This window comes from Heterodontus francisci, chromosome 1 (assembly GCF_036365525.1).
Source record: "Heterodontus francisci isolate sHetFra1 chromosome 1, sHetFra1.hap1, whole genome shotgun sequence".
Classification (NCBI taxonomy): domain Eukaryota; kingdom Metazoa; phylum Chordata; class Chondrichthyes; order Heterodontiformes; family Heterodontidae; genus Heterodontus; species Heterodontus francisci.
The window spans coordinates 256,801,630-256,826,205 of NC_090371.1; the positions used below are offsets into that span (position 1 = coordinate 256,801,630).

The window sequence follows — 24,576 nt, forward strand, 5'->3', positions numbered from 1 at the left end:
GCAGGTGGCCAATTATATTAATGGAGGTGCAGGGCCCGGCTAATTACGTGATGGGGCACGATTCGAGGCGCCAATGCAGGGTCGTTTGACTCTGGAGCAGGTATTGGCACCATTTTTTAAAGCTCTGCCAGCCCTGTTTTCATTGCTGCTGTAGAGTCATTTGTTGTTTGCTGCAGTGACTACTGGATCCCCCACCCTTCTGTCAAAGAAAGTGCAGGATGGCTCAGGCAAGACACCAGGTGGCCCCATGATTTAGCGATGCCTCCCTGGAGATTCTCTTTCAGGCTGCAAGGGAAAGGCGGAGGTCCTCTTCCCCAGCGATGGCAAGAAGAGGTCCTCCCGCCTGACCAAGCAAGGCTGGATGGAGATCGCAGAGGAGGTAAGCAGCTGTGAGGTCACCCCCCCCCCGCCCACAACCCCCACAACCATCCCCAATCATGGGTCCAGTGCAGGAAGAGAGTCAGTGACATCGTTCAGTCTGCCAAGGTGAGTGCTCCATCCCATTCTCTTTTTTGGGGATTGCATGTGACTACACGGGAGGGTGCGTGACATGGGGAGGGAGGAGCTACAAGGACACTGGCAAAGGGGGTGAGGCATCAACACATCCTGCTAGATGCATGGCAGCATCTCAGCCGCAGGCCACCTTCTTTCACAGATCATCCCCATTACCTACCCTCAGAGCTGACATGGGGATGAACCACATAGGAAAGCCCCGCAGGGGATGAGGGGCTGCCACTAGCACACCTGTCCTGTAGCTCTTCTTGCAAGGTTTGACTATCTCCCTCTTTCCACTGCATGACAATGGGCTCATAACAACAGGGAGACCTTACAGACTGGTGGAGGTATTGCTGATATACAGCCTGTCTCAGCAGCTGAGAGTGAAACACTGGAGTTGGCAGGGACACAGGGCAGACGCTCAATTGCTGATGGTGAGACTGGAGTCTCCACGCAAGGGAGTGAGGATTGTGTTCCAGCGACATCCAACACACTTCTGGAGATCCACATAAGGAATAGATATCATGACAAGATTTGCCATGCCTAACCCCTTTTGTGTTCTCTCATGCAGAACGACATCTGCAGGAGACTCAGTCTAAAGGGGGACAGCAGTCAATCTCTGAGAACAAGCAGTCAGGGGATGCATCATCAGATGACTCTCCTGCACCTTCCACCAGCATAAATACTTTCACCTCGGTGGGTTTGCGCTCAGCTTTAGACAGGGTCACAAGCTGGTGAGAGCAGCGATGCTTTCCCACCATTGACTAAATCCAGAACCGATGTCACAATACCAGATTTACAGGCAGATGTGTCCATCGCTAATCTCTGGCCTCTCAAGCCTCGAATCCTGCTCCAAATGGGCTCATTAAATTCCACCCACATAGGTTTTTCTTTTATTTCTCATCTGTACTGCAGATATCAGTTTTACTTTCTCATTTTTTTCAGATGTAACTATGTGGAAGTCAACCTCTGCTCCTCCCTTTCAAGGCTCACTTGAACCTCCCTGCTGACCAGAGAAGGATGAGGGCCTGGAGAAGATTCCAGGCGCCTCGTCCTTCTCTCGCTTTGCCACCTCTGTGTTGAACTCATCGCCAAGGCGATAGTGTGCAGGTCTGCACGTATTTGTGGGATCTGGCTCTCCATAAGGGTCACCAACCTTTCGATTGAGGAAGCCGTGTACTCACATGCCCGAGACTCCTCTATCGTCCGCTCGTGGCTGCACATGGCCTCTGACATCTCTGCCAGACGTTGCCTTTCCTCTCTCTGCAACTCCAGCATGCCCTGTGCTGTCGATGTCAGAGGCTTGTCATCAGCCTGTGGCTCAGCATGAGCCTGGCCACCGACAGTCTTCCGTCTGTCAGAGGCCTCCGCTGTCTCAGTCTCAGCCAACTGCTTGGGCGCTTGAGCGTTGCTCAACAGGGCACTCCGAGCCTGGACAGTGGCTCCTCAGCCTCCGCCAATGAGCCGAGCTCCGGTAGCTACGACGCCTGAGGAAACCCTGTAGGCCTCAGGGAGCCAGAGGACAGCCGCCGAAGTCATCCCAGGCCAAGGGGCAGCCTGATCGGCAGCCTGCTGCAGCCCAGCTGCTAGCGCAGGGGTCATATTGCGTAGAAGCACACTAAAACATGTAAAACTAAAACCTAGACACTCTTGGGATTTCACAGGTGCTTCCAATTTTCCATTTTTTTTTTGCTTTAAAGTTTATTCGCTTTTGAAGTTAACATTCATTTTGGAAAATGCTCATTTCTTAACGCCTTTATTGTGAGATGCTGACTTCACCCTTCTCCCATAGTGGGCTGCCAGTCTAGCCTCAGCCCTCCTTTGGTAAGCGCCTCTGATGTTCCGATATGCCAGAGCCTGTGGCTGATCTGGGCACTAGGCATGGAACCCTAACAGAAAGGAGGCGACAGACTGGATGCTTTAAGGTAATATTTTATTGCTTTCACTCAGAGACAAGTACGGTGGCTGAAAGCAGGTAAGTATGAGACTGTCCCTTGCCTCCTGGCCCTCCTTGCGTTGGTGGTACTGCATCACATCACTGGGCTCCACAAAGACCAGGTATATGAGACCCATCCCAGGTTATGGTGGCACCAGCTTTTAATGGCCAGGGATCCAAAGCCACGCAAGAGCCACAGGTCATTAACTTAATTCCAGGCCCCCCCCTCACTGAATCGCAATCAATTGCATGCAAATTTGTTAAAACTAACTGTTCGGCAATTCAAATGGCAGTCCTGACACGATAGGGCGATGACGCTGCCTTGGTGCTTTCCCACCATTGACTAAATCCAGAACCGACGTCACATCATCAGATTTCCAGGCGGATATGCCCATCGCTATTCTCCGGCCTCCATTCCCACTCCAAATTCCCACTCCACCCCCTCATTAAATTCCACCCACATAGGTTTTTCTTTTATTCCTCATCTGTACTGCAGATATCAGTTTTACTGTCTCATGTTTTCAGATGTAACTATGAAGGCAAGGTCAATTTTTTTCTATTTGCCTTGCACTTTCTTTTTAAAAACATCTTAGTCCTCACTTAAATATGGGAAACAATTAAACAGTGCAATATATCAGGCAAATAGACAATTCTTTTGTAATTTATCATCTGATATTCTGTGAGGTCCCATGTCATTTTGCTTCAGAAGAAAAAAAGAGGTAGTAAAGGTTAATGAGATTATGTAATATGGCAGTTGTGATTTACAGCCGACAATAATTCAATCTTGGCATCTGAATGACTAACAAAATAACTTTGGTTCTTCCTGTTATGAATCATTTTAACCATTCAGTTGGGTTGCTGCTTTGAATTCAGGGGGTATCTTGAATCATGAAATAGCTCAAATAAAATATACCCTTCAGCTGAATTCTAAGATGAGAATGCAGCCTTAACTGTGACCCCATACAATGCATAAACAAAATACTGCAGATGCTGGAAACCTGAAATATAAATAGAAAATGCTGGAAATACTCAACGGGTCAGCCAGCATGCATGGAGAGAGAAACAGAGCTAACATTCAGGTTGATGAGCTCTCGTTCTGATGAAAAGTCATTGACCAGAACCATTAACTCTGTATCGCTCTCCACAGATGTGGCCTGACCTGCTGCGTAATTTCAGCATTATCTGTTTATATCTATATGGAGGTTTCAAAGTAGCATTTTTGGACTATTGTCAAATATTCAAATTTCCCAATGCTACATCATAACAGTCAGTCCATGATATGTATGCATGGATAACATTATCTAAACTAAATAATCCAACATTGTAACCTCATTGTTACAAGTTTATTGCGTAATAATCTCTGTTGATAACTATGAAACGCTAAGTGTAGTCTTGATTTGAAATAGGGCTAAAGGACAGTTATAATTAGACAAAAGTGCACAATCAATATACAGGGCTGAATTTTACGCCACCCCAGCAGGTCAGATGCTGGCGTGAGGGCGGCGTAAAATTGAGCGGGAAGCTCCAGGAGGCCTACCCATCCTGCTTCCGCCTCCGGTCAAGTTTACGGGGTCGCGCGGGAGGGGGGAAACGGCCTGCCCACCCACCCAAGGCCAATCAAGGCCCTTAAGTGGCCCCCAAACAACCACTCCAGCCTCACCAGGGAAGGGCCGATCCCCCTGGTGAGGCTGGGGTGGCCTTTTGGGGGGAGGGGGGGCGTTTTGGGTCCCGGGGAAGGACCGATCCCCCCAGTGAGGCAACCCCAACTTACCTCATCTCCAAGATCCATTGCGTCGGCTGGGTTGCAGTCCCAGCAGTGGCCATCCCTCCCGGCAGCTCACTAAGGCGGGATCTCCTCCCTCAAGTTGGTGGAAGTCCCGCCTCGGAACAATTAAAGCCGGGGGACCCGTAAAATACGGGACGGATCCCCGAGCTAGGTAGAAGCAAATTCCTGTCCGCCTAAGGTAAAATCCAGCCCACAGTCTCCCTTTTCAAAATCATATATTCCTTATAGTTATATATTTCATTATAAATTCCTATGTTCACATAATGGAAATCACCTATGTTAAGTTTCCCAACTTTAATGCAGCACCTCCACTGGTAGGAGAGTGTAATTACAGTGTGACATATTTACAAGACAATCTCCATTATAAATTTGGATGCAGGAATTTATAATGGAAAGACAACAGGAAGTTAGTGTACACGTAAGATTTTACATCAATATATATATGGCATTGTTCATTTTGAGTCAGACGATTGCTGTTTTATAACAGTAGGAGTGTTTACGCCACGTAGCAGAAGATCAGGATCAGTGATTTACAATGACTGAATAAGTCAATGTCCATTTTCATTAAAATTTGTTCTGGAAGTTTTATTGGAGCTTTACTGACAGAACTTTACAACTGTTTCTATTATTGTGTGTTAATTAATGACTTCATAGTTAAGATGCCCCTTGGTAGCAGAAATCATAATATGATTGAATTTTACATTCAGTTTGAGGGAGAGAAGAGTGGGTCCAAGACTAGTATTTTAAACTTAAATAAGGGCAATTATGAGGGCATAAAAGCAGAGCTAGGTAAAGTGAACTGGCTAATCAGATTAAGGGATAGATCAATAGAGATGCAGTGGCAGACATTTAAAGGGATACTTCAGAACACACAGAATTGACACATATCAATGAGAAAGAAAAATTCCAAGGGTGGGACCTGCCATCCGTGGGTAACTAAAACAGTGAAAGATTGTATCAAACTTAAAGAAAAAGCATATAATTGCACAAAGATGGGAGGCGAGTCAGAAGATTGGACAGAATTTTAAAAACAGCAAAGAATGACTAAAAGATTGATAAGGAAGGTAAAATTATAGTACAAGAGAAAGCTAGCTAGAAATATAAATACAGACAGTAAGAGTTTCTACAGATATTTCAAAAAGAAGAGATAACAAAGTGAGCGTTGATCTTATAAAAAGTGAGACTGGGGAATTAATAATGGATAATAAGGAGATGGCAGATGAATTAAACAGGTATTTTGCATCGGTCTTCACGATTGAGGATAGAAGTAACATCCCAGTATTAGCTGTAAGTCAGGAAATAGAAGGGAGGGAGGAACTCAAGAAAATTAAAATCACCAGGGAAGTGGTACTGAATAAATTGCTGGAGCTGCGGGCTGACAAGTCCCTGGGTCCTGATGGACTTCATCCTAGAGTGTTAAAAGAAGTGGCTAGTGAGATAGTTGATCCATTAGTTTTAATTTTTCAAAATTCCCTAGATTCAGTGAAGGTTCCGTTAGATTAGAAAATAGCGAATGCAACTCATTTATACAAAAAGGGAGGGAGACAGAAAGCAGTAAACTACAGGCTAGTTAGCTTAACATCTGTCTTAGGCAAAATGTTAGAAGCTATTATTAAAGATGTTATAGCAGGGCATTTAGAAAAACTCAAGGTAATCGGGCAGCGTCAACAAGGCTTTGTGAAAGAGAAATCATGTTTAACCAGTTTATTGGAGTTCTTTGAGGGAGTTACATGTGCTGTGGATAAAGGGGAACCGGTGGATGTGTTGTCCTTAGATTTCCAGAAGTCATTTGATAAGGTGCCACATCAAAGGTTATTGCAGAAAATAAAAGCTCATGGTGTAGGGGGTAACATATTGGCATGGATAGAAGATTGGTTACCTAACAGGAAACAGAGAGTATGCATAAATGGGTCATTTTCTGTTGGCAAGATGTAACGAGTGGTGTGCCACAGGGATCTGGGCTGGGGCCTCAACCTTTTACAATTTTTAAAAATGACTTGGACAAAGGTATGGTTGCTAAATTTGCTGACGACACAATGGTAGGTAGGAATGTAAGTTGTGAAGAGGACATAAAGAGGCTACAAAGGGATATAGATAGGTTAAGTGAGTGGGCAAAGACCTGGAAAATGGAGTATAATGTGGGAAAATGTGAAATTGTCCACTTTGGCAGGAAGAATAAAAAATAAACATATCTAAATAGTGAGAGATTGCAGAGTTCTGAGATGCAGAGGGATCTGAGTGTCCAGTGCATGAATCGCAAAAGGTTAGTATGCAGGTATAGCACGTAATTAGGAAAGCTAATAGAATGTTATCGTTTATCACAAGGGGAATCGAATACAAAAGTAGAGAGGTAATGCTTCAGCTATACAGGGCATTGGTGAGACTACATCTGGAGTACTGTGTACAGTACTGGTCTCCTTAATTAAGGAAGGCTGTAAATGCTTTGGAGGCAGTACAGAGAAGGTTTACTAGACGAATACCTGGAATGGGCAGGCTGTCTTATGAGGAAAAGTTGGATAGGCTGGGCTTGTATCCGCTGGAATTTAGAAGAGTAAGAGGTGACCTGATTGAAGCATATAGGATCCTGAGGGGTCTTGACAGGGTGGACGTGGAAAGGATGTTTCCCCATGTGGGACAATCTAGAACTAGGGGTCACTGTTTAAAAATAAGGGGTCGCCCATTTAACACAGAGATGAGGAGAAATATTTTCTCGCAGAAGGTCGTGAGTCTTTGGAATTCTCTTCCTCAAAAGGCAGTGGAAGAGAGTCTTTGAATATTTTTAAGGCAGAAATAGATAAGATTCTTGATAAGCAAGGGGGTGGAAGGTTATCGGGGGTAGGTGGAAATGTGGAGTAATCAGTTCAGCCATGAACTTTTTGAATGGGGAACAGGCTCGAAGGGCGAAGTGGCCTACTCCAGCTCCTAATTCGTATGTATGTTCGTATGTGTTGAAGAAAATCCAGATTGTGCCCAATTGTTGAACAAATTCTCCGGACTCAGATGTTGAGAATCAAACACTTTATTGCATGATATCATGGGGGGGGGGCACACCTTACCTAAAGGCGGTCCAGTGCTACTCCCAAAAGCTACAGATCGCCGTGGACTTATATAGTATAAAAGAGGCAGAGCTAACAGTTTCACAATTAGATAAGCACCCACAAGACTGCCTACGTAATGGTGCACCATGCAGGGTCCGAGGTCAGCGAAACATCAGTTTCAACAATAACTTCCTTAATTCAATGCCCACTCCAGACACCATATCTGGCCTTAACAGCTGATTGTGGTTAGCTGCTCTGTCTACATTTTATGACCGTTGGTTGTGGTAAGATTAGCTACAAGCTGTCTCCTGCTTTTCTGCTTCTACAAAGTTAAGTAATAATTAGCAAAGCTAAGAAAATTTCTCCAACAGTATGCTTGTGTGAAAACTGCAAATGAGGAAATGAGGATCCTTTATATTTTAAAATATTACTTTTCTTATATGTTTTATCTGTTTTTTTATCTCTCCAAGGAGCTGCACGCTGAGTAGATGGGGCAATGTTTTAATTGTGTTGTTCGTGCAGCTCTGTCAGTCTGTCTGCCTCTTGCTCCCTTTATCTCTTATTGTCTCTCTCTGGTTCACCCCGTCTCTCTCTGTCTCTGACCATCTCTCACAGTTATAAGAACATGTAAACATTCTCATTATCAACTACTGATGAAACACAAGTTTAAAAATTCAATTTTTTTGTATTTTCTTGAAAATAAACCCAAATTAAATGAGGAAAGACATGGGGCTAGATTTTACCTTATGTAAAGTCGGTGTAAAAGTAAAAGTCGAAGTAAGAGTCGGTGGCGATCCCGCTTCCGCCTAGCCCGGGGATGCACCCCGCATTTTATGGGTCCCCGGGCTTTAATTGTCCCGAGGCAGGACTTCCACCCGCCTGAGGGAGGAAGTCCCGCCTCAGTGAGCTGCCGGCCAATCAGCCTCCGGGAGCGGTAGCCACTGCTGGGACTGCAGCCCAGCTGACCTGATGGAGCCAGGAGTCCAGGTAAGTTGGGCATGCCTCACCAGGGGGATCGGTTCTTCCCTGGTGAGGCTGGATTGGGTGTTTGGGGGGAGGTTGGCGTATCTTGGGTCCCGGGGATGGGTTGGGAGGCGGGGGCGGCCCTCAATCAGGCACCCTGTGCCCGACTGCCATGCACCCCACCCCCCGGGCCACAGAAAGGCTGGCAGCTATCGCTGGGTGGCCTTTCACGTCCCCAGCACACCTGCTTGCCACAGGTAAAATACCCATGGAGGCAGGCGCGGGCCGTTAAGTGGCCACTTAAGGGCCTTGATTGGCCTTGGGCGGGCAGGCCATTTTCCCCTGCCGCCTGATCGCTGTAAAGTCAACCGGAGGCAGGAGCCGGGCAGGTAGGCCTCCCGGAGCCTCCCATTCAATTTTATGCCGCCGCCACGCCACCATCCGACCCAATGGGGCGGCGTAAAATTCAGCCCATGAGGTGGAAGGGGGGTGGGGGGGCAGAGTTTTATCTCCCTGTGAGTTAAATTCTTTTAAATGGGATCCTGAGCACAACCTGCTTTGATCACACCTATGTCTGGTTTAACTGGCGCAGGTTTGGGGATTGGACCAGTAAATTACTCTTTCAAGGCGGGTCAATAATTATAATATTTAAATAAGCCTGCAGCCTCAGGTCATTGCAACCATGTGGGTTACCCAGAGCTCTAAAAGGTGGCGGGAACTGCCAGAAGTAGCAGTTAAGTGCCATACGAGCACTGTTTGTGGGCCAGGAGGAAAAGGAGTGCTGCCCCCAAGCTCGGTTGTCATGATCTACTTCCCTCCTTCCACTCCCCACCATGATCTGATGCTGCCACCACCTCCCTGTGATCTCCCCCCCACGATCCGTGCCAATCTATGATATGTCCCACTTTATATCTCACGCACACCCACGATTTCTCCCCCTCCTTACGATTCCTCCCACCCTTTCTCCCTTATTTCCTTCTCTCCAATCCCCATCTGTGGTCTTCTGTTGCAGGTCTTCCTGCAGGACAGCCGACAAGCCTCTTAATCTGGCCAACTCCAAGGCGCGAAACAGAGAAAAAAATTCAAATGAGGTCCTGTGATTAAATTTGGCTAGACCTCACCGTTCCCTGCATTTCCAGGTTTCCCAGCCACTAGAAATCATCCCCACACCCTGCCTGCCTCTCCATAAATATCTGGGGCACTGTGTGGGTATCTTTCTGTGTCTGTGTCTGGCAGATCATTAGATAATCAGATTATGGCTGACCTGTGCCTCAACTGCTCAATATTCCTTGATATCCTTGGTTAACAGTAATCAAAATTAGGCCTCAAAATTTCAATTGACACAGCATCCACAGCCTTTTTGGAGAGAGAGTTCCAGATTTCCAATACCCTTTGTATGATAAAGTGTTTCCTGATTTTCCTTCTAAAATTGTCCAGCACTAATTATAAGTTTAAGCCCTCTTGATCTGAATTCCTCACTAGAGGAAATAGGGCTGGATTTTACCATACCTTTGGAGTCAGGCTGGGAGGTGGGAGTGGTGCAAATATGGTGGGGGATCTCGTCAGGAGGGGTGCCTGACACCTTCCCACTGCCATGACATACTTCCAACATTGGGAACCTCAGCAGCTTGGCTGCCCACCAAGTGGCCAGTTGAGGCAATTAAGGGCCACCTCTCGCTCCCGCCAGCATTTTACTGGCATCGGGATGGACCGCCAGCGCGAGGCGAGACAGCCAGGTAAACCCAAGTGGCTTCCCAGCAGTTTCTCGGGGGAGGTAGTGGGGAAGGTTGAGTCCTCCTTAATGACCACTCCATGGCCCGCGGAGGGACCCCCAGGCAGAAATGGGCACCCCTGTGACTAAGGCGCCCCCTCTGGAAAATGCCCCCAGCCCCGATCACTGGAGCTGGCCTGCCTGTCCTGGCTTGCTGAAAAAACTTACCTGGTCTTCAAGGGTGCCTCGTCATGGAGGTGCCCTCTTCCTTGTCCTGCAGTCTCAGTAATGGCCACTGTTAGCAGTGGTGCTGCCGAGGCTGTGGAGCTGCCGGACTCTGAATGGGCTGGCAGCTCTGGGAGGTGGGCTGCCATCGTCAATTGGACAGCAGTCCCAGCGGCAGCTTGGGGATCCTGCCATCTTCCATGCGGCTCACATGGCCAAGCCATCTCAAGCGCTGCTGACTCAGTAGTGTGTATAAGCTGGGGATTTTGGCCGCCTCAAGGACTTCTGTGTTGGAGATGCGGTCCTGCCACCTGATGCCAAGCATTCTCCGGAGGCAGCGAAGATGGAATGAATTGAGACGTCGCTCTTGGCTGACATATGTTGTCCAGGCCTCGCTGCCGTAGAGCAAGGTACTGAGGACGCAGGCTTGATACGCTCGGACTTTTGTGTTCCGTGTCAGTGCGCTATTTTCCCACACTCTCTTGGCCAGTCTGGACATAGCAGTGGAAGCCTTTCCCATGCGCTTGTTGATTTCTGCATCGAGAGACAGGTTACTGGTGATAGTTGAGCCTAGGTAGGTGAACTCTTGAACCACTTCCAGAGCGTGGTCGCCGATATTGATGGATGGAGCATTTCTGACGTCCTGTCCCATGATGTTCGTTTTCTTGAGACTGATGGTTAGGCCAAATTTGTTGCAGGCAGCCGCAAACCTGTCGATGAGACTCTGCAGACACTCTTCAGTGTAAGATGTTAATGCAGCATCGTCAGCAAAGAGGAGTTCCCTGATGAGGACTTTCCGTACTTTGGTCTTCGCTCTTAGGCGGGCAAGGTTGAACAACCTGCCACCTGATCTTGTGTGGAGGAAAATTCCTTCTTCTGAAGACTTGAACGTGTGTGAGAGCATCAGGGAGAAGAAAATCCCAAACAGTGTAGGTGCGAGAAAACAGCCCTGTTTCACGCCACTCAGGATAGGAAAGGGGTCTGATGAGGCGCCGCTATGCTGAATTGTGCCTTTCATATTGTCGTGGAATGAGGTGATGATACTTAGTAGCTTTGGTGGACATCCGATCTTTGCTAGTAGTCTGAAGAGACCACGTCTGCTGACGAAGTCAAAGGCTTTGGTGAGATCAATTTAGGCATGGATGTCAGGTGACTGTCAGGTTGTGCAGACAGGAAGCATAGACGAGTATACGACATCTGCTTAGTTTCCTCCAGTGATGCACAGGATAATCTTTAATGTGTAAAATTTATTTTTGGATTATTTTACTAGTAGTTGACCTATCTATTTTTAACTCTTGTTGGCTTAACACACTAAGGAATGTGTTAAGCACTCCACTATCCAAGCCACTACACATTTACTTTAAGTAAATTGCTAATTGAGATAATGCACTGATGACTTTTTTTTGCCTTTGTAACAGTTGGAGGATGATATTATAGCAACACCCAGTTACTTACCAACTATGATAAACTTTGCACAGCAGCAGCCTTCTGATGATTGGGTGATCTTGGAGTTTTCCCAACTTGGATTTATTGGTAAGTGTTAATAATTAGACTTTTCATATGTAAAAAGAAATTTTCGTTTGGGAACACATTTTCAGCTTATAAGTAACTATATTTTGGAGATGTAAAAATGTATTAACGCCTTTTATTATAAATTGCCTAATGTTGAGTCACGCATGGCATATTATGCAACCTTAACTTTTAGTGGTACTTCAGCAGACAAACATTTCAAATATGAAATGGTGTATCATCATGTAGAGAGCCTTTATGTATTCTTTATTTTAAAATAACTTAATTATCGTCAAGATATAATGCATTCCCATTCACAAATTACTTAAAGGGACATTTCTGAAAAAGCTGAAACATTTTTCAAGCACTGATATTTCTCCCAATTTCTTTTTTTAGCTATTTTCATGCAATATCTTCTCACCTGTCCTGACAGAACTAATGCAGGTGCATGGTTTCACAAGCAGTAGTCACTTCTTAGCATTCTAGCCACTGAGTGATTACTCAACAAGAGTCAAGACAGTGTTTGCAGACTAATGCACACATCACAGCCAAGCTCAATAGCCACACATGCTTTCCAGCAGAGATTATTGAATAGCAATCAGATGTGTGAATTTAGGCTGATTTTACCCTTTGTAATTCAGGCTGCTAAAAGACTGTTTGTAGCACCCTCGCTGTCTTCCCAGTTGAGGTCAGCTGAATCAGCACAGACCTGGGATCAAATCTGGGTTCTTTCCTGGTCTGTAAGGTGCAGGATCATTTTGGGCATTGCATTAACTAACTTGAAGAGTTGAGGGAGCTTTCGCCCTCTGTTCTTGATAATAATGCTTGAGTAAAGGATTAAAAAGAACCTATTTCTATTTTTTTCAGGTCAGGTTTAGTTCGAGATTTGATTGTCAGCTAATCTAGTCCTGATGTTGATTTTGGCCTTTTTTGGTATTAGGGTGAAATTTAGTGAGGGGATTAAGTTCAAAGTAGATCTTCCCCTTCCAGTTTTATACGTTTAGGTTTACTCAAAATTATCTTATTTTTGTTCAAAATGAACTACATGATTTAAATCTAAAGTAAAATCAGGAAAAGCATTCAATGTATTAGCAACTTTTGTTAAGAAACAAAGCAATATTGGCCCTGAATTTTCTCAGACTTACTGCCACTGCATCTCAATAACTCCATTGAAAGTGTGCACTTCTGATGAAGATACACCAGCAGAAAATCTGAGGAAATTCAGGATCATTAACTTTTACTATTTCACACAGTGAAAAAAATTGTCCGTTTATGCTGATTTTTTGTGCTCATTTAAACAAAGGATATCCGTACTGTTGGAGTGGAATATATTTTACAATGTTACACATAGTAGCAGATTGAGTGTAGCTCCATCAGGTCAGGTATAGCACAGCTATAAGACTAAGGCGCCTCCTTAATCTGCCTCTTCAACGCACCTTAGACCCAACCCCAATGTACACACTCTCTACTGCACCATTGTGGCTCTTCTACCTCACGCACCAGCCATTCTTACCTCAGGATGTGATGGCTAATGTATGCTGCGGACCTGCGCCCACTATTTTGAGACTAACCAGGCTCATTGCTTATATAATCAATTATAGCCAGCCAAAAGAGACATTCATGCTACCAGTCTGGGCAGAATTTCAATCTAGGCCTTCAGAGGTGAAGGGGCCTTGAGTTGAATCACGCTGTTCACTGCTATTTTTTTTAAAGGTATATTATCGGTTGTTATTGGCTGTTGATAAATTTTTTAAATACAAAATAAGACAAATTTTAGAAAATTTTTGGAGCCCTGCTCTGTTGCTGAGTGCAGCAAAGGAAGACTTCCATCTGCCAATCACCTTGACCCATCCTAATTGCCTGGGAGGGAGTCACTAGAATAAAGTTGGTAGTGCCCATAGTGCTGTGTGGGCATCCACGCATTGTAACATCTTGCCACTCCAGTGGAATAGCAGATCAAGGCAGTTCAATACAATTTATTTTTTGAAATGTGCAATTATAAGCGTTCATTGCTATTTCCTAATGGTTATCAATGGCTGCTAGGAAACTGACATAAGGCTACCATCACCACACTGGTAAAGTAAAGCACACTTTTGCTAGACCATTGTAAAGGTAAAAATGGTAGGTTTTCTGACCAGCAAATGCCATGCCACCAATCCTTGCTCTTTGAGTGGCATCACAAGGGTGGAGAACAAGCACCAGATCTCCTCAGCCCTCCTCCCAGATAGAATTTCCCCACTTAACAAAAAGGACATAGAAACATAGAAAATAGGAGCAGGAGTAGGCCATTCGGCCTTTCGAGCCTGTTCCGCCATTCATTATGATCATGGCTGATCATCCAACTCAGTAGCCTGTTCCCCGTACCCTTTGATTCCTTTAGACCCAAGAGCTATATCTAACTCCTTTTTGAAAACATACAATGTTTGGGCCTCAACTGCTTTCTGCTGTAGCGAATTCCACAGGCTCACCACTCTCTGGGTGAAGAAATTTCTCTTCATCTCAGTCCTGAAAGGTTTACCCCGTATCCTAGACTATGACCCCTGGTTCTGGACTCCCCCACCATCGGGAACATCCTGCATCTACCCTGTAAAGTCCTGTTAGAATTTTATAGGTTTCTATGAGATCCCCCTTCACTCTTCTGAACTCCAGCGAATATAATTCTAACCGACTCAATCTCTCCTCATATGTCAGTCCCGCCATCCCAGGAATCAGTCTGGCAGTCTTCGCTGCACTCCCTCTATAGCAAGAACATCCTTCCTCAGATAAGGAGACCAAATCTGCACACAATATTCCAGGTGTGGCCTCACCAAGGCCCTGTATAATTGCAGCAAGACATCCCTGCTTCTGCATTCGAATCCTCTCTCTATGAAGGCCAACATACCATTTGCCTTTTTTACCGCCTGTTGCACCTGCATGCTTACCTTCAGCGATTGGTATACGAGAACACCCAAGTCTCGCTGCATATTCCCCTCTCTCAGTTTATAGCCATTCAGATAATAATCTGCCTTCCTGTTTTTTCTACCAAAGTGGATAATCTCACATTTATCCACATTAGACTGCTTTTGCCATGCATTAGCTCACTCACTCATCTTGTCCAAATCACCCTGAAGCCTCTCTGCATCCTCCTCACAACTCACCCTCCCACCCAGTTTTGTGTCATCTGCAAATTTGGAGATATTACATTTAGTTCCCTCATCTAATTCATTAATGTATATTGTGAATAGCTGGGGTCCTCGCATCGATCCCTGTGGTACCCCACTAATCACTGCCTGCCATTCCAAAAAAGACCCATTTATCCTTACTCTTTGTTTCCTGTCCGCCAACCAATTTTCTATCCATCGCAATACACTACCCTCAAAGCCATGCGCTTTAATTTTACATGCTAATCTCTTATGTGGGACTTTGTCGAAAGCCTTCTGAAAGTCCAAATAAAACAAATCCGCTGGCTCCCCCTCATCAACTCTACTAGTTACAAAGCACTAGGATCGAAATTAAGGAACAGGTCCTCGAGGGTCATAATCTCCGGATTACTGCCCGAGCCACGTGCAAATTGGCTTAGGGATAAGAAAATTAGGGAAGTGAACACGTGGCTAAGGGAGTGGTGTGGGAAAGAGGGGTTCCATTTCATGGGGCATTGGCATCAGTTTTGGAACCGGGGGGATCTGTACCGATGGGACGGTCTCCACCTGAACCGATCTGGAACCAGTGTTCTAGCGAAAAGGATAAATAGGGTGGTCTCTAGGACTTTAAACTAGTGAGTCAGGGGGAAGGGAAAGGGAAAACGACAGGGAGTATGATGATAAATAAAAAGGTAAGCAGCAGGTTAACATGTGTGCAGGAGGGTTTAAGTTCAAGGCAGACTATGAAAGAAGCAGAAAGGAAGGATAACTCAGGATATATTATTAGAGATGTTGGAAATCATGAGGGTAAGAAAGCTAGCATAAAGGCACTTTACCTGAATGCTCGTAGCATTCGTAACAAGGTTGATGAGTTAACGGCACAAATCATCGCGAATAAATATGATTTGGTAGCCATTACGGAGACATGGTTACAGGTTGGTCACGACTGGGAGTTAAATATCCAGGGGTACCAGACTATTCGGAAGGACAGACAGGAAGGTAAGGGAGGTGGTGTAGCTCTGATATTCAAGGACGACATCAGGGCGGTGCTGAGAGATGATATAGGTTCTATGGAGAATGAGGTTGAATCCATTTGGGTGGAAATTAGAAACTCTAAGAAGAAAAAGTCATTGATAGGCCTAGCCTATAGGCCACCAAATAATAACATCACATTGGGGCGGGCAATAAACAAAGAAATAACTAATGCCTGTAAAAATGGTACGGCAATTATCATGGGGGATTTTAATCTACATGTAGATTGGTCGAACCAGCTCAGTTAGGGTAGCCTTGAGGAGGAGTTCGTTGAGTGTATCTGTGATAGTTTTCTTGAACAGTATGTAATGGAACCGACGAGGGAGCAAGCTATCCTAGATCTAGTCCAGAACTTTCAAACAAGCACCAAGACGTAGCTTGGCTGGTGGTGAGAAGGGCCCTCCCCGTCAGATCCTTCATGACCACCCGAAGTCTCGCCCCCTCCGCCCAGTGCCCCCGCGTTGGCTGTGGTGGGGAAGAGACGGTCGCCCACCTCCTCCTGGAATGTGCCTTTGCAAAGCAGGTGTGGAAAGAGATGCAGTGGTTTTTGTCAAGGTTCATCCCAAGCAGCTCTGTAACACAGGAGTCTGTGCTCGACGGGCTGTTCCAAGGGACGCACACCAAGACAAACATCAACTGCTGCTGGAGGACTATCAATTCGGTGAAAGACGCCCTTTGGTCTGCCCGAAACTTGCTGGTCTTCCAGCGCAAAGAGTTGTCCACCGCCGAATGTTGCAGACTGGCACATTCCAAGGTCCAGGACTACGTGCTGAGGGACGCACTAAAGCTTGGGGCAGCCGCAGCAAAGGCTCAATGGGGAAAGACCACAGTGTAAGGTTCCCCCACCAAGCTGGACTGAGGGGCTGGATCCATGGGAAACCCCTCGAACTGTATCGTTAATATTCTGAATTGCTGTAAATGTAAAACTGTAATTGACATGACAATTGTGAAACGGAAGGGTTGGGAAGGAACTCATGACAGTATTGAAGGAAACTGATCTCCCTTGCAATGTTTGTATTTTTTGGTGCTGTTTGGAAACTGTCTGGCAATGTAATTTTTACAGATGTTTATGAATAAAGTATATTTTGGAAATTAAAAAAAAAAATCTAGTCCTGTGTAATGAGACAGGAATAATTAATGACCTCATAGTTAGGGATCCTCTTGGAAGGAGTGATCACAGTATGGTTGAATTTAGAATACAGATGGAGAGTGTGAAGATAAAATCCAATACCAGGGTCCTGCGCTTGAACAAGGGGGACTACAATAGAATGAGGGAGGACTTGGCTAAAGTAGATTGGAAACAAAGATTTTATGGTGGGACAGTTGACGAGCAGTGGAGGACTTTCAAAGCAATTTTTCAAAGTGCTCAGCAAAAGTATATTCCAGTGAAAAGGAAGGACTGGAAGAAAAGGGGTAATCTGCCATGGGTGTCTAAGGAAATAAGGGAGGCTATCAAATTGAAAGAGAAGGCATACAAAGTGGCCAAAAACAGCATGAAACTAGAGCATTGGGAAAACTTTAAAGGTCAACAGAAAGCCACAAAAAGAGCTATAAAGAAAAGTAAGATAGAACATGAGAAAAACTAGCACAGAATATAAAGACAGATAGCAAAAGTTTCTATAAATATATAAAACGAAAAAGAGTGGCTAAAGTAAACGTTGGTCCTTTAGAGGATGAGAAGGGGAATTTAATTATGGGATATGATGAAATGGCCGAGGCATTGAACAGGTATTTTGTATCGGTCTTCACAGTGGAGGACACTAATAACATGCCAGTAATTGACAAAGAGACGAACATAGGTGAGGACCTGGAAACAATCATTATTACGGAAGAGGTAGTGTTGGGCAAGCTAATGGAGCTAAGGATTGATAAGGCTCCTGGCCCTGATGGAATGCATCCCAGGGTACTAAAAGAGATGGCGGGAGAAATAGCAGGTGCACTGGCGGTAATTTTCCAAAATTCGCTGGACTCTGGGGTAGTCCCAGCAGATTGGAAAACAGCAGATGTGACGACACTGTTTAAAAAGGGAGGTAGACAAAAGATGGGGAATTATAGACCGGTTAGCTTAACCTCTGTAGTAGGGAAGATGCTTGAGTCTATTATCAAGGAAGAAATAGCAGGGCATCTCGATAGAAATTGTCCCGTTGGGCAGACGCAGCATGGGTTCATGAAGGGCAGGTCATGCTTGACAAATCGTTTGGAATTCTATGAAGACATTACGAGCAAGGTGGACAATGGGGACCCAGTGGATGTGGTGTACCTAGATTTCCAAAAGGCCTTCGACAAGGTGCCGCACAAGAGGCTGCTGCATAAGATAAGGATGCATGGCGTTAGGGGTAAAGTATTAGCATGGATAGAGGATTGGTTGACTAACAGGAAGCAGAGAGTGGGGATAAATGAGTGCTATTCTGGCTGGCAATCAGTCACTAGTGGTGTGCCTCAGGGATCGGTGTTGGGACCGCAATTATTTACAATTTATATAGATGATTTGGAGTTGGGGACCACGTGTAGGGTGTCAAAGTTTGCAGATGACACTAAGATGAGTGGCAGAGCAAAGTGTGCAGATGACTGTGAAACTTTGCAGAGGAACATAGATACATTGAGTGAGTGGGCAAAGGTCTGGCAGATGGAATACAATGTTAATAAATGTGAAGTCATTCATTTCGTTAGGAGTAACATTAAAAAGGATTATTACTAGAATGGTAAAAAGTTGCAGCATGCTGCTATACAGAGGGACCTGGGTGTCCTTGTGCATGAATCGCAGAAGGTTGGTCTGCAGGTGCAACAAGTAATTAGGAAGGCAAATGGAATTTTGTCCTTCATTCCTAAAGGGATTGAGTTTAAAATCAGATAGGTTATGATGCAGTTGTATAAGGTACGGGTGAAGCCGCACCTGGAGTACTGTGTGCAGTTTTGGTCTCCTTACTTGAGAAAGGATTATTACTGGCACTGGAGGGGGTGCAGAGGAGGTTCACTAGGTTGATTCCTGAGTTGAGGGGGTTGGCTTATGAGGAGAGACTGAGTAGATTGAGATTATATTCATTGGAATTCAGAAGAATGAGGGGGATCTTATAGAAACATATAAAATTATGAAGGGAATAGATAAGATACAAGTAGAGAGGATGTTTCCACTGGCAGGTGAAGCTAGGACAAGAGGGCATAGCCTCAAGATTAGAGGGAGCAGATTTAGGACTGAATTGAGAAGGAACTTCTTCACCCAGAGGGTTGTTAATCTATGGAATTCCTTTCCCAGTGAAGTAGTTGACGCTACTTCAGTAAACGTTTTTAAAGCTAAGGTAGACATCTTTTTGAACAATAAAGGAATTAAGGGATACGGTGAGAGAGCGGCTAAGTGGATCTGAGTCCACGAAAAGATCAGCCATGATCTTATTGAATGGCGGAGCAGGCTCGAGGGGCCGGACGGCCTACTCCTGCTCCTAGTTCTTATGTTCTTATGTACTCTGGGATGCATACCATCAGGCCCTGGGGATTTATCGGCCTTCAATCCCACCAATTTTCCCAACACCATTTCTCTACTAGTACTGATTTCTTTCAGTTTCTCTCTCTCACTAAGCCCTGTGTTCCCCAACATTTCTGGTATGATATTTGTGTCCTCCTTTGTGAAGACAGAACCAAAGTATGCATTTAGTTGGTCAGCCATTTCTTTATTCCCCATAATAAATTCCCCTGTTTTTGACTGTAAGAGACCTACATTTGTCTTCACCAATCTTTTTCTCTTCACATACCTATAGAAACTTTTACAGTCAGTTTTTATGTTCCCCGCAAGCTTGCTCTTGTACTCTATTTTCCTCTTCTTAATCAATCCCTTGGTCCTCCTTTGCTGAATTCTAAACTGCTGCCAATCCTCAGGTCTGTTGTTTTTCCTGACAAATTTATATGCCTCATCCTTGGATCTAATGCTATCTCTAATTTCTCTTGTATGCCATGGTTTGGCTACCTTTCCCGTTTTACTTTTGCACCAGACAAGGATAAACAATTGTTTCAGTTCATCCATGCGCTCTTTAAATGTTTGCCTTTACCTATCTACCGTCATCCCTTTAAGTAACGTTTCCCAATCCATCATGGCCAACTCGCACCTCATACCTTCGTAGTTTCCTTTACTAAGATTCAGGACCCTTGTCTCAGAATCAACTTATGTGCCTCTCCATCTTGATGAAGAATTCTATCATATTATGGTCACTCATCCCCAAGGGGTCTCACATCATTAGATTGTCAACTATTCCTGTCTCATTACACAATACCCAGTCTAGGATGGCCTGTTCTCTAGTTGGTTCCTCGACGTATCAGTCCAGAAAACCATCCCGTATACACTCCAAGAATTCCTCCTCTGCGGTATTGTGACTAATTTGATTTGCCCAATCTATATGCAGATTAAAGACACCCATAATTACAGATGTTCATTTATCGCATGCATCTCTAATTTCCTGTTTAATGCCATTCCCAACATCACCACTACAGTCTGGGGGTCTATATACAACCCCCACTAACACTAATGTTTTTTGCCCCTTAGTGTTTCTCAGCTCTACCCATACAGATTCCACATGGTCAGAGCTAATACCTTGCCTCACTATTGCCTTAATTTCCTCTTTAGCTGGCAATGCAACTCCACCGCCTTTTGCTTTTTGTCTGTCCTTCCTAAATACTGAATATCCCTGGATGTTCATTTCCCATCCCTGGTCACCTTGCCGTCATGTCTCCGTAATCCCGACTATATCATACCCGTTTACATCTATTTGCACGATTAATTCATCCACTTTATTGCAAATGCTCCACGTGTTAAGGAACAAATCCTTAAGGCTTGTCTTTTTAACATTACTTGTCCTCTTCCCACTATTTTTCACTGTGACCCTGTTTGATTCTGGCCCTTGATTTCTCTGCCTATCACTTTTCTTATTCCCCTTACTGTCTTTTGTTCTTGTCTTTGATTCCGCCCCCCTCCTCTGACTCCTTGCAAAGTTTCCCATCCCCCTGCCATTTTAGTTTAAACCCTCCCCAAACACTCTAGCAAATACTCCCCCTAGGACATCAGTCCCGCTCCTGCCCAGGTGTAACCCGTCCAGTTTGTACTGATTCCACCTCAGTGACGATTTCAATCTCAAATGCCACTTCTTCGATAGACTTAAGTCTTCTTTATGTTCTTCCAGGCCCAGGGACATCACGGTCAATGTAACTAAAATGGAATTTGATTTATTTTTTATTTGTGTTCTCAGGATGTGAGCAACATTGACAATCATTGGTCTTTCCTACACAAAAACAAGAAATGCTGGAATCACTCAGCAGGTCTGGCAGCATCTGTGGAAAGAGAAGCAGAGTTAACGTTTCGGGTCAGTGACCCTTCTTCGGTCACTGACCCGAAACGTTAACTCTGCTTCTCTTTCCACAGATGCTGCCAGACCTGCTGAGTGATTCCAGCATTTCTTGTTTTTGTTTCAGATTTCCAGCATCCGCAGTATTTTGCTTTTATATTGGTCTTTCCTAGTTGCCCTGATATTTGAGTCCTGTTGGATATTCCGATTTGGAATTAAAAGCACAGTTTGATATAAATCTCTTCTGTTGTTTAAAAACACAAAACATCCAGTGATCAATATTCCTGTGTGTACAAAGTTAAAAAGAAAATCCCTTTACTAATCTTTCATTGGTTTATAATGACAATTTAGTAATTGAATTATTCCTTAACTCTGCGCAAAGAGCAAGTGTGTTTCTGTGTTTGCCATTATTGTAAAAGAAAAGCCATTAATAACATTAGAAAGCCAATCATTATTTTACAGGGTCTCTGTGTTATCATACAAAAGGGCCTTACTGTATTTCAGAACTTGGAGTAGAATTCAGTTTGCAGTAACTATATCAAGTTTCAAACATTTATACAGCCTCAATAGGCTTGCAGCTTTTAAGGAACATGTCATTGCTGACAATCTGAATAGATGAATGCTCATATTTGAGCCATGCTGATTAAGTTTTCTTTGCTATTGAGACATTTTAAATTGTTCTTATTAAGCAGGATGCTGATTCAAAGATCTCAAGAGATGTTTGTAACTCCATCGTATCTGAATGTGAACTAAAGTTGGTCTTTACTATAGACGGTAGAATTATAAAGATATCACTGCCAATCGTGTGAATAATACAGATCAAGGGAATGTCTGCTTTTAAATGTAACATTTTAAAAAATGGGCATCTGTTTACTCGGTAACTTGAGCGCATAGTAGGTCCCTTGTTTTTCACATGTTCTCTCTTTTTCGCATTTATTAATGTACCTGTGCTTTTATAATTGAATATGGGGCCAGATGCCAGTCCACAGAAGACTATATTGACGAGTTGGTGTATTTCAGATGACCTCAGTACTTAAGATTGCCATATCATTTTCACAGTTTACTGTTTCACAATTATCAATATATTTAGTCTAATCTAAATGTGGAAAATTCAGTAAATCACTCTAATTAAATTTGGACGACATTTTGAAAGGCTGCTAAGTATCACAGTGCTGTCTTGTTCACTGAAGAGTAAGAATACCCAGAGGAACCTATACATCATTTGCACAATCAATACAAAGGCATTTAGCAGCACAAAGATATGCCTTGAAGCACAGTTTGCAACTGCAGCCAAGGATTTAGCAAACAGAAGAAACTTTTCCTATTTTTATTTCTCATCATGCATCTGGTTTTATGAAAGTATTGATATTAATTATTTCATCTGTTTTCTTTTGCTGACTTCATTTATGATTATGCCTCAACTGATGTGGGTAGTAGAAACTCCCACTAAAGTATGGAATGTCGAACTAATGTTTTCCCTCTTGTTCACTGTTTGATTTAGGAAAATTGTTCAAGTCTCCTAATCTGACACTAATTGTAGAATTTATCATCATGTTCTACAAAGACAAGCCAATAGACTGGTTACTTGACCACATGCTGTGGGTGAAAGTATGCAATCCTGAGAAAGATGCTGTAAGTTCATTTCTCTTTCATGGTCACTAGCTCAAACACCAGCAATGAAACCTGCAATCATCATCTGTTGCTGTCTCTATTTTAATTAACCACAATTTGAATATTAGAAGCTGCAGGGTACCATTGCTGTATGTTGAGGACAATTGAGATTGATGAAGGATAGCTAACTATTTCACTGTTAATATTTCCACAGTTGGGGAACGGCTGCACAACCAAATTATTTGGTTTGAAAAAAATGTTTTAAAATATGGAATTAATATGTTAAAATCTTTTATGATGAGCTTCTACAGTATCAGTTGTAAGTTACATGTTTGTTGAAAGAATGACCAACTCAGCCTACTTTACTGTCCTTCATTCAGCCAACAAATCTTCAATTTGGATGGAAGTTGCAATCATTTTTGTTTTACACACAGGTTCCTGCCCTTCTCCTCTTAAGGTGCCAGGTTTAAATTCCAGGGATTTCAAAAAATCTTAAGTACCAAACAGAGGAAACCATTCTTTATGTGTAAGCAGGCTATTGGACTGTGGTGAGAAGCACAGCTGAGTCCAATCCTGCCTTCATCCAAAGGACATAATATCATGCCAGCTTCCTGTTATGCACGTCTGACAAGTGAAGCTCCATGCTGAGAGCACATTTCGTAAAATGCTCTTATAATGCCATGCTTCCATCACACACTATACTCCAGACAGGGCCTTACAGAGGATTTTGTGACAAATGAAGGGTTTGGCTGCACAGCATCGATTCTGTTCCGAGTGATGCCATTCTAGTGATCTTGTTTATATACCGTCATCTAAGAATTCAACACAGGACTGCTTGCATGCCAAACAGCAGAAGCAACATGCGATTGACAGAGCGAAGCGATCCCACAACCAAAGGATCATATCTAAGCTCTGCAGTCCTACCACATCCAGTTGTGAATGGTGGTGGACAATTAAACTACTAACAGGAGGAGGAGGCTCCACAAATATTCCCAACCTCAATGATGGGAGAGCCCAGCACATCAGTGCAAAAGAAAAGGCTGCAGCATTTGCAACAATCTTCAGCCAGAAGTGCCAAGTGGATGATACATCTCGGCCTCCTCCTGAGATCACCAGCATCACAGATGCCAGTCTTCAGCCAATCCAATTCACTCCACGTGATATCAAGAAACGTCTAATGGCACTGGATACTGCAAAGACTATGGGCCTTGACAACATTCCTGCAATTGTACTGAAGACTTGTGCTCCAGAACTAGCCGCACCCCTAGTCAAGCTGTTCTAGTACAGCTACAATACTGGCATCTACCCAGCAATGTGTAAAATTACTCAAGTATGCCCTGTACACAAAAAGCAGGACAAATTCAACCCAGCCAATTACCTCCCTATCAGTCTACTCTCGATCATCAGCAAAGTGATGGAAGAGGTTGTCAACAGTGCTATCAAGTGGCACTTGCTCAACAATAACCTGCTCACCGGCGCTTAGTCTGGGTTCTGCCAGGGCCACTCAGCTCCTGACCTCATTACAGCCTTTGTCCAAACGTGGACAAAAGTGCTGAATGCCAGAGGTGAGGTGGGGGTGGCTGCCCTTGACATCAAGGCAGCATTTGACAGAGTAGGGCATCAAGGAGTCCTAGTAAAACTGGAGTCAATGGGAATTGGGAGGAAAACTCGCCATTGGTTGGAGTCATATTTAGCACAAAGGAAGATGGTTGTGGTTGTTGGAAGTCAATCATCTCAGTCCCAGCACATCACTGAGTTCCTCAGGGTAGTGTCCTGGGCCCAAGCATCTTCAGCTGCTTGATCAATGACCTTCCTTCCATCATA

The 24,576-nt window shown here is 44.2% G+C and overlaps 1 protein-coding gene across 2 annotated transcripts in view; it reads left to right on the forward strand.

Moving 5' to 3' along the window:
• The window catches only part of LOC137375873 (alpha-1,3-mannosyl-glycoprotein 4-beta-N-acetylglucosaminyltransferase B-like), a 222,318-nt gene that overhangs the window by 149,189 nt on the left and 48,553 nt on the right, over positions 1-24,576 (forward strand). For both annotated transcript variants that reach the window (XM_068043473.1, XM_068043484.1), the window contains exons 8-9: positions 11,573-11,687; positions 22,643-22,773. In XM_068043473.1, coding sequence (XP_067899574.1) covers positions 11,573-11,687; positions 22,643-22,773 — 246 coding nt within the window. The remainder of the gene's footprint in view (positions 1-11,572; positions 11,688-22,642; positions 22,774-24,576) is intronic.